The sequence below is a fragment of the Sinocyclocheilus anshuiensis genome, unplaced genomic scaffold, assembly GCF_001515605.1.
Source record: "Sinocyclocheilus anshuiensis isolate Anshui unplaced genomic scaffold, SAMN03320099.WGS_v1.1 scaffold225, whole genome shotgun sequence".
NCBI lineage: Eukaryota > Metazoa > Chordata > Actinopteri > Cypriniformes > Cyprinidae > Sinocyclocheilus > Sinocyclocheilus anshuiensis.
In genome coordinates this window covers 494,731-505,463 of record NW_015539845.1, presented here as the reverse complement: position 1 = coordinate 505,463, position 10,733 = coordinate 494,731, and the positions used below count along the sequence as shown (strand labels likewise).

General features: G+C 34.7%; 1 protein-coding gene across 1 annotated transcript in view; it reads left to right on the top strand.

Annotated features, from left to right (window-relative positions):
* The first annotated feature begins 4,113 nt into the window (after positions 1-4,113).
* The window catches only part of LOC107684560 (2-hydroxyacyl-CoA lyase 1-like), a 10,346-nt gene continuing 3,726 nt past the window's right edge, over positions 4,114-10,733 (top strand). Inside the window, exons 1-15 of the mRNA XM_016480847.1 lie at positions 4,114-4,210; positions 5,009-5,113; positions 5,218-5,258; positions 5,336-5,416; positions 5,499-5,571; positions 5,787-5,864; positions 6,703-6,797; positions 6,955-7,067; positions 7,152-7,287; positions 7,367-7,472; positions 7,591-7,674; positions 8,582-8,683; positions 8,808-8,962; positions 9,086-9,244; positions 9,359-9,466. Coding sequence (XP_016336333.1) covers positions 4,145-4,210; positions 5,009-5,113; positions 5,218-5,258; positions 5,336-5,416; positions 5,499-5,571; positions 5,787-5,864; positions 6,703-6,797; positions 6,955-7,067; positions 7,152-7,287; positions 7,367-7,472; positions 7,591-7,674; positions 8,582-8,683; positions 8,808-8,962; positions 9,086-9,244; positions 9,359-9,466 — 1,502 coding nt within the window. The 5' untranslated portion in view covers positions 4,114-4,144. The remainder of the gene's footprint in view (positions 4,211-5,008; positions 5,114-5,217; positions 5,259-5,335; positions 5,417-5,498; positions 5,572-5,786; positions 5,865-6,702; positions 6,798-6,954; positions 7,068-7,151; positions 7,288-7,366; positions 7,473-7,590; positions 7,675-8,581; positions 8,684-8,807; positions 8,963-9,085; positions 9,245-9,358; positions 9,467-10,733) is intronic.

Sequence of the window (10,733 nt, the reverse complement as noted above, 5' to 3'; positions counted from 1 at the left end):
TTCCTAGTTACATCTTACCAACGGTGTCTTAATTTCTCCTACCAGTATTTGACATTTTAATGTGTTCTTCAGTTGTTTGTCATTTCAAAGGGTTCATGAAGGTTCAGCACATGCTGCCTTTTGCTTCTTGGACAGAGTGCAGGAGAGTTCAGACAGTTCATCTCGATGTATACGTACTTTAACTGAGAGCTCCTCTCCTGCAAGGTTTAGCTGCTAAACTTGAGCTTAATAAAATAAAATAATTTTATAGAAGGGTTTGTTCATTTATCATTTGCCTTATGCAACATTTTATTCCTAAAAACGTGGCTGTTGACAGTATTTTCTGATTTATGGAGTGATAAAAAGAGATGCAAAATCCGCTTTGTAAGGCTTTATCCTGTGTTCAGATTTCTATTTTGGAAATGTATGCAAATTAGTGCATATTTAATTAGATTATGCCAAAACATAACACTTAAGAAAACATGTTTGCAGTTCTTTATGTAATCCATCGACTGGGGAAGTATGATGATATCTTTCTAATACTCTCAGGAATAAATTGACCTTGTTTGACCAGCATGTTATTAAACTGGCGAGGGAAATTTCATATTGATGAGCGAAATTTGAAAGAAAGCTAAAGTAGATACCAATGAAGAGAAACACTAAGTGGGAGAAATATAACCATGTGTTTTTCTTTTCTTTCCTTTTTTCAAACATAAACCTGTCAAACATAAATAAAAAAAGAACACATTTATTTATTTATTTATTTTTATTGCTAGCAAAAAAATAGAGCTGTCAATTCAATAGAATAAAACTGCCTCTGTTAATCTCAAGGTTTTTTGAAAGCCTTTAGAATATTGTGTATAGTAATATTGTGTTAAAAATATTTAACTAATACATTACATTAAAATATATTTTATTCATTTTTTTTACTATTATATCTGACCAGATTAGATCTCCCCTTCTGTCAAAGACCAACAATGACAAAAATGGCTGCTTGAAAGTAGACCAAATTTACAAGACTGCAAGTGACTGAATTCTGTCTAATTTTAATATCGGAACAAATACTTTTATCCTGTAAAGATAAAGACCCATAGACAAGCAGAACACATATCTTTTATTTAGAAATAGGATACAACAGCAGAATTTAAAAAAAAAAAAAAACAATTATAAAATGTCTCAGAACTAGAAGTTCAGAACCAGTATTTCTCATGCTGTTTTATTATCGTTCTCAGTGAGATATGCAATTAACTTTTTTTTCATAAAGAATAAAAAAAAAGTCTCCCTTTGAGCCTTCACACTACTAGTTATTAGTGTAAAATAATAATTGGTTGTCAACATTCGTTCTTGACCATATTCATTAAAATACTTCCTACAATTTTGATTCTTTTATTTCACTTAATATGTCCGGTATCTTTTACATTCATCATGCCCCTTTAAAGGTTAAAACCATAAATACCACCATCATTATAAGAGGCTATTCTGAGTTGTATGTCTCTAAGGGAGCCATGATGACGCAATAAGGTTAATTAGATCAATAGCGGCACTCAGTGTCTGTCCAGATTTTCTTTGAGAAAAAAGGAAATGCCAATTTACCAGAAAGTGCAAATTGTTCATGTATGGCATGCCTCTAATGCTGTGTATAAAAGCCAGGGCAGAAGGCTTTAGGGAAAACCGAGGCGACCCAACTGCAAACTGACCCGGCAATCACAGCCACTGCAAACATGTGAGTTCTTTCGGTCAGGTGAAGATGTTGTGGTGGTCTGAGGAAGACTGTAATGTCTCTGTGTTTGTGTTTCGCGTCCAGGTTGACAGTATTGACTCTGATGACTCTGCTGATGGTCTCGGTTGAGTCAGATCTCTCAGATGAAGAGTGGAAGTCTCTGAGTAACCCACAGAGCAGGACCCTGGTGAGTCACACAGCAGTTGATCTTTCTGGATGATTTTTATTCAAAATAGGCAAGTGTGAGAGTTATATTTGATTTATATTAGGAATTGTGTTTTATATTAGGAATATTTTTCATGTGTTCAAGGCAACATTATAAGCAAAAAAAAACAAAACAAAATACATTTTCCGCCACTGACCAATTTGGGGCTATTTGGCATTTCATAATGAGTTGTTTCAGACTAGTGGACAGAAAACATCCAAAATACTGTTTTTTAAAGTGTTTGTTTTATTGCACTTTATCTATTTGCATCTGTAGATTTAAATTAAAATATATCTTTAAAGGCCGTTTTCTCAAAATTTGTTGTTGTTTTTTTTACACTGAGCCAGAAATCTCCATTTCAGTAGTACTTACATACAGTTTTATTCCTTATCTATATTCTGAAGTTTTTTATAGAAGGGTTTGTTCATTTATCATTTGCCAACATTTTATTAAAACATGGTGAAAATTAATTGACAGTTAATTAGTTGACAGTATTTTCTGATTTATGGAGTGATAAAAAGAGATATGTAAAATGCCCTTTGTAAAAACATCTAACTATAATATGTCAAAAAAAAAAAAAAGTTTTGAACCTGCCTTTATCCTGCATTCAGATTTCTATTCTGGAAATGTATGCAAATTAGTGCATATTTAATTAGATAATGGCAAAACATGACACTTTAGAAAACCTGTTTGCAGTTTGTTGTGTAATCAATCGACTGGGGAAGTATGATGATATCTTTTTGTTCAGTTTTTCACCCTATTCACCGGTGCCTTAAAATGTTGTTGGAGTCTCAAAAACGTTTGTGATAAAAGTCCAAATTCGGCACAAAAGGATAAAGACAAGATCACAGAGACAGAATCGAATCTTGATATTATATGTGTATTATTTACTCAGACACTGTGTATTTGTAACTTTTTTGAGCTTCATTTATTCCTCTTTTATTCTTAGATTGCAAATATTTAAATAACGTGCACTTTAAATTCATGTTGTCATTTACCTGTCCAATATTTTCACAGTTTTTCCGGATCCTGCAGTCATATCTTGAAGGCAGAGAGAGTGAAGTTAAAGCGATGCATAGGGAAACCACTGTACATATACATTCTTACACAATATACTCCCCATTTATACACAAAATAACGCAACAAGAAATATCCTAAGTTTAAATACATTCTATAGAAAATACTGGTTATGACAAGCACGACCTCTATCTTCACAATGACATTTATGATGTTTAGCTGTAAATGATTCATAATATTTTCTGTTATAAATGTTTTACAAAGTTCAAAGCTAGTTAATAAAAGCAAAGCATGCCATAGATATTGTGTTTATGTGTAAGTAATATATTGGTCACTTCAAAGTATCATTCCTCTATAGTTTAAATATTTCTAGTTGTTTCTTTGTTTACTAAATAAATATGAGAATGAAAACAGTGGAATGAAAATGAGATTTTGTTCAGGAGTGTAGATTCTCACAAACAAAGTACTTAAAATAAATGATTGAAAAATATATTTATCTTTATTAAATGCTGATGATTTCTGTATAAATATTCAAATAAATTAGATTAAAATAAAAGTAATGAACACTATATCCAAAACCATGGTTTCTAATACTCTCAGGAATAAATTGACCTTGTTTGACCATGTTATCAATAAACTGGCGAGGGAAATTTCATATTGATGAGCAAAATTTGAAAGAAAGCTAAAGTATATAGTATACCAATGAAGAGAAACACTAAATGGGAGAAATATAACCATGTGTTTTTCTTTTCTTTCCTTTTTTCAAACATAAACCTGTAAAGGAGGAATAATAGATTTATTCATTTTTTTTTTTACTTTTATAATAAGCAAAGAATCAGTATTTAGTGTCACATTGTCCATGTTGTTACATGTTAATTTAAAAAAATAAATGTAAAAATAATCATTTCAACAAATTTTGAATTGCAATTAAATCACATATCTATGAATTTTGAAATTGATTTCAAAATCAATAACAATAGCAATACATAATTATAAGCAACTGTAAATGGCACCTATACTCGTAAAAAAATAATAAATAAATAAGTAAATAAATAAATGAATGAATGAATGAATGAACCTGCATCATGGGAGTGCTACAAAATTATAGTAGTGACATCCAGTTTATCCAGTAGGTGGAGACATGAGCTTTCATTTTATTTTAACTCCACACAAACATAAGAAGAGCAGCAGGAGGACAGAAGAGCAGTCTGATATGTGTGTATATGAGTGAAATGATTATGGCTGAAGTGACTGGAGCTCAGCTGATCGCTGAGGCGCTCAAATCTCAGGTCTGTGTTGTGTTGCCGTATGCTTCTTTTCTGGGTTCTCAAAGTTTCTCCTGCATATTTTGAAATAGTCTTGCAAAGCCTTTCAAAACCCTTTGTCCTCTAGCACTTAATCAAGAATAAACGTGTATTTACAGTCTTACTATTGAATTCTTTGCAACATGATGAGCACATCGCCTGCTGTACTATTGAACTTGGACAGTGTGTCAAAGGTGCTGCGCATGCGCACCAGAGCTGTCAAAACATGTCGTTCAAAAATTAACAAAATCTGTAACAACTTGACTAAATATGTAACCAAAACCATGGGTTTTCAATCTTTCAGATGCTAAGGACTCCTAAATGTGATCATCTTCGTGCGAGGGACATTAATACAGTTAAAAATGAATATTACATAAATGTGTAATTATTTGGAAAATACTTCGTTTCTTTAACATCATTACATTTTTTTATTTACAATAGTGTCGTACTGTTAGATGTGTTTATTCATTTAAATCAAAATGTTTTAATCAATTTATTTAAAATGAATTAATTATTAATAATTTTAATCAAAAGTATTATTTTTAATCATTGTATTGATTTATTTACTATTTTATGAAATTATTTATTAATTTGTTTTCATATAAAAAATTCACATGGACCCCCTAGCACTCTCTTTTTTTCTGGGGGTCCCCAGGCCCCAGTTTGAAAACCTTTGGTGTAAATATTAGATTACTAGAAATTAATTTTAATATTAAAATTAATATTCAACATATTAGTATGTCTATTAGCTATGTCTTTACTTATATTCCACTCCATGTGCAGAATGTGGAGCACATGTTTGGCATTGTTGGCGTGCCTATCATCGAGGTGGCCATGGCCGCCCAAGCAGCTGGCATCAAGTATGTTGGTATGCGCAATGAACAAGCAGTAAGATAGTCTCACTTTCCACTTTTATTTAAAATTTTGGCCCCGTTTCATTACACTGAAGACAGTCTGGGTGTGTTTTCCATGCATCTTCTCTCTCCTAACAGGCCTGCTATGCTGCATCTGCTATTGGGTATTTGACAGGATGGTACGAATATGTCAGTTAGTTTCTCAGTATTACTTTTTTGTGCTACTTTTGTGCTGAAGTTACATTTCTTTTGCCAGGCCAGCTGTGTGCCTGGTTGTGTCTGGACCTGGGCTGATTCATGCGCTTGGAGGAATGGCCAATGCTAACATGAACTGCTGGTAGCTCTACACTGCTGAATTCACTTAAGATCAAATGGAATTGAATTCAAATGTACTTTTCTTCTCTTGTTTAAATTCACAGGCCTGTCATTGTCATTGGTGGCTCATCTGATAGGAACCAAGAAACCACAGGAGCATTTCAGGAGTTTCCTCAGGTAGGGTTAATAGGAAATGTTTGGCTTTGAATAAATCGATCCTTTAAAGCAACACATTCAAAAATGTTTAAATTCAAATTAAGATTCAAACATGTATTTTTTTATAATTCAAGCAACGAAAACACCAACAATAATCTGTATTTATTTTTCTAGTGTCTCTTAACCACTTTCTTGTTTCTCACCTCTTGTTCATCATTTTACTTTTTCCTCACCAGGTTGAAGCTTGTCGTCTGTATAGCAAGTTTTCTGCTCGACCAAGCAGCCTTGAGATGATACCAGCCGTAGTTGAAAAAGTAAATATTTAATCTCTTTTAAGTCCCTATGAATTCAAAATTTGAGTTTTGTGGCTCATAGGCCATGTCTGTCAGCTTTGAGGCCATCTGTAAGGTAGTTGACAAAAAATGCTAAACTTTTAGCAGATATACATATTAGAAATTTAAATTTTTAGCATATTTATACATTTAAAATGAAAATTTGAATTGTTTCTCTTACAGGAAAAAATATAGATGACTCATCTTGTTTAAAGAGATGTACAAATTTGGCCGTTTGGCCATACTGTGATGTTAAGTAAAGGCTGAGCTCTGTGATGTTAGTTATGTTCAAAGACAAATTGTTTCACTGTTGTTTTTGTTCACTAAAAAAACATATTCATTATTGAAATAAAGTATAAAAAAAAATATATATATATATAGTAGAATTCATAAAATATGTAAATATTAGATGAAAAGCTTAAATTAAAAAAAAAACTTAAAAGTAAATTAAATCTAAATAGAAATAGAGTTTTATATATATAGTAATTGTTTTTTTTTTTGTTTTTTTTAAAGATGAAATAAAACTAAGAAAAAAGTGAAGCACAAAAAATTACTCAAACTTAAACTGTAATTTAAATTAAAACTGAACATGTAAAAATAGAAGCTAATTCAAAATATAAAAAAGTAAATTAATAATAGTGAAATAACACTGATTTGTTTGACAAAATTTAATGAAGTCTTAAAAAAGGATGTTTCTAATGTAGGCCAAATATACTATGTACTATGCAATGTCATTTAAGATGCTGTTATAGTTTTTATTAATCTTTTAAATTAGATTTAATTCCTTATATTTTAGTTGGAATGTTTGTGTTTTTGTCAGGCTGTAAGGAGCAGCATTTATGGCCGTCCAGGAGCGTCCTACATAGACATAGCTGGAGACATGGTGAATGCCAAAATAGACCGGGCCAGTGTCAGGTGAGTTTTATGTAGACTTAAGCACGAACCGTAGTAATGGGGAGCTTCCTAACCAGCTGTATTTTATGATGTGATTGTGATCACTTATTGATCATTAGTTTCTTTTGCATACTGAAATGTGAAAAATGGCATTGCATGTTTCTTCATTTTTCTCTAGGTTTGTTTCCTGCTGTCCTGCTCCTCCTGTGAGTCAGGCTGACAGCAGGGAGATCACACAGGCTGTCAGGCTGCTCAAAGCGGCTCGGAGGCCTCTGATCATCGTCGGCAAAGGTGAACAGAATAGAACTATTTGAGTGAAGGGCATCTTCACTGCTGAAACTGATCAAAACAATGTTGAACTGTGATCTGCTGCAGGTGCGGCGTATGCCAGGGCAGAGACGGAGGTCAGGGAGCTGGTGGAGGTGACTGGGATCCCTTTCCTTCCCACACCTATGGGGAAAGGAGTACTGCCGGATGACCACCCTAACTGTGTTGCTGCAGCCAGGTCCAGGTGTGCATATGAATCTAAATGATCTTTCCAAAATCTCTTTTTGATGGACTGCTGTGATGCATTTCTCTCTCTGCTATAGAGCTTTATTGCAGGCTGATGTTATAGTGTTGCTGGGTGCCAGACTCAACTGGATCCTGCACTTTGGTTTTCCACCCAGATTCAGTCCCCATGTGAAGATCATTCAGGTTAGTTACACCCTGGACACTTAGTAAGTTTCCGCACCTTTGCAATAAAGACTTGCTATAAATGACTAAATGATCTTCCGTTCATCTTCAGTGTGGTATGTTGTGTAAATTTGTTCAGGTGGATCTGTGTGCTGAAGAGTTGAGTAATAATGTGAGAGCTGCATCTGCTCTTCTCGGAGACATACGAGCTGTGGTCAGACAGGTAAACTACAGTATATCCTCAGTCATCATCTTACATAAAACACAATGTTTTTTTTGTTTTGTTTTACACACTTTATCTGCATCATGATATTCTGTATGTTCTATGGACTCTGTGAGAGACTCCTAACCTATTGAAATCCAGTATGTTTTGTAGCATTTGTTCTCTTTTAGTTGCTCTTATAATGTTATCAAGTGTAGTTTGCCAAAATGTATCATTTACATTCATTTTAAATTTACATTAAATCTACATTTTACTGTATCTTTAAGGCTTTTCTATGTTAATGATCTTTGTTTTGATTGGCTAACCTCTTAACCTCAGACCCTGTTACAGAATACTGAATGTATGTATGTTAGTTCACCAAAAAATTAAAATTCTGTCATCATTTACTCACCCTCCACTTGTTCCAAACCTGTATGAATTTCTTTCTTCTTCTGAACACAAAAGAAGATATTTTGAAGAATGTTGGTAACCAGACAGTTGACCTTTATAGTCATTTTTTTTCCATACTATGGAAGCAAAAACATGCATATCACTGAAAAAACTCTAAAAATGGGGTGATCGACAAAAATGATATTGATAATGAAAACAGAAAAAAGTCGGTACACCTAGGCTCCAAAAATACATAAATGAACTATCACACAAGTGACGTTTCCCATACTGTGGAAATCAATGGGTACCGTCAACAGTTTGGTTACCAACATTCTTCAGAATGTCTTCATTTGTGATCAACAGCTGAAAGAGATTCATAAAGGTTTGGAACAACGTGAGGGTAATGACAGAATTTTCATTTTCATCTCTTTTATGAGCTGATTTTTATGGTTTAATGTAAATAAATCTTCTAAAAGTTATGGAGAATTATGTTTTATATGAAATGACCCCTCATATATGTTTTCTACACTGTTTGAAGCTGTTGGAAACTATAAGATCCGATTCCTGGAGATTTCCTTCTGATTCAGAATGGTGGTTGACACTGAAGGAGAAAATGACTGCCAATGCTCAGATATCAAAGGTGAGCTTGTGTGTCATTAGCTTACTTGATATAATAAAATAGCATTAGCTGTTTTCAATAAACACATGAACTGCGTGTTTAACATTTATGGTACTAAATAAACCATTATTATTGTTTCCCACAGAGTCTTGCTCTCCAGTCCACTCTGCCCATGAACTATTACACAGCGTTCCACCACATTTCTGAGCTCCTGCCCAAAGACTGCATCATAGTGAGTGAGGGAGCGAATACTATGGACATTGGCCGCACCATGCTGCTCAATTACCTCCCACGACACAGGTGAGAGACATTTAAAGAATGTTCAGTACCATAGTTCAGATGCTAAAACTAGAAAATTCTGTTAAACATTGAGTTCTACTTGCGTGATGTTGTCCAGAGCAGTAACCTGAATGTCCTATACAGATTAGATGCTGGTACTTTTGGCACTATGGGGGTGGGTCCAGGATTTGCCATCGCAGCAGCAGTTTTGGAGCAGACGCAGAAGAGCACTCAGAGAGTGGTGTGTATAGAGGGAGACAGCGCCTTCGGTTTCTCTGGCATGGAGGTGGAGACCATATGCAGGTAAATGAAACATCCACCTACAGCTCCACCTATGGGGCATTTGTGAGGTGTGCATAATATTAAACTGGTTCTTTTTGCTTTGTGCCACTATAACCATTCTGCACTTCTGAATAGGTATAAACTGCCAATCATCATCATAGTAATCAACAACAATGGCATCTACAGTGGAGTGGATCCAGAGACATGGAAAGAAATGGAAAAGATGGGAGACATGACCACCATGTGAGTCTAGAGCATGAAAGGAAAGTCCTGGGTTCATTCTAGGTGCCCAAACTTTTTACTACAAATGGCCAAAAATCTAACTTAATTGAGGGCCTATTTTCCCCCTTATTTTTTTTTTTCACCTTTATTTATATAGCGCTTTATACAATACAGATTGTGTCAAAGCAGCTTTACATTGTTAAACGGGAAAATACTGTGTCAATAATGCAAACAAAATTCAATTCTGCTGTGGAGCAGCTCTAAAAAGAGGACAATAGTAAACAGTCAGTGATATAATCGTCCAGCTCAGTTCAGTTCTCTTCCAATAGTGTCTTTGGAATCAAGCCAACAATATTGACAAAAATTAAGTGTCGCCAACTAAGCAAGCCAAAGGCGAGAGTGGCAAGGAAACAAAACTCCATCAGTGACAGAAATGGAGAAAAAAGCCTTGGGAGAAACTAGGCTCAGTCAGAGGGCCAGTTCTCCGAAGAACCTCTCTGTCGTGAGACCAAAACAGATTTTCATTTGATCTTGTGTTACAGATTTTATTTTAAGGGTTGCAAGCAGCCTAGTGAAATGTGTGTGACACTACCTATCTACAATTTATCTTGGACTAAGATGGAATGAAGATAACCCAACAAATTGCTCCATGAGACAAAACTGCTGTCAATAAGTTTGATTCTATTGAACCCCGCAAGTACAGTGGGGAAATATTTATTTGATCCCCTGCTGATTTTATAAGTTTTCCCACTTACAAAGAAATGAAGGGTCTGTCATTTTTATGGTAGGTTTATTTTAATGGATAGAGACAGAATACCGACCAAAAAATCCAGAAAAAACACTAATAAAGGTTAGAAATTGATTTGTATTTCAGTGAGTGAAATAAGTATTTGATCCCCTACCAACCAGCAAGAATTCTGGCTCCCACAGATTGGTTATGTGCCCATGTGGAACACAGATTAGTCCTGCCACTTTAAGAAGTTACTCCTAATGCCAGCTCGTTAGGTGTATAAGACACCTGTCCACACAATCTGTATCTTCCATTCCAACCTCTCCCACCACCATGGGCAAGAACAAAGAGCTGTCAAAGGATGTCAGAGACAAGACTGTAGATCTGCACAAGGCTGGAATGGGCTACAAGACCATCAGCAAGAATCTTGGTGAGAAGGAGACAACTGTTGGTGCGATTATTCGGAAATGGAAGAAATACAAAATAACCATCAATCGGCTTTGGTCTGGAGCTCCGTGCAAGATCTCGCCTCATGGGGTAAGGATGATCATGAGAAAG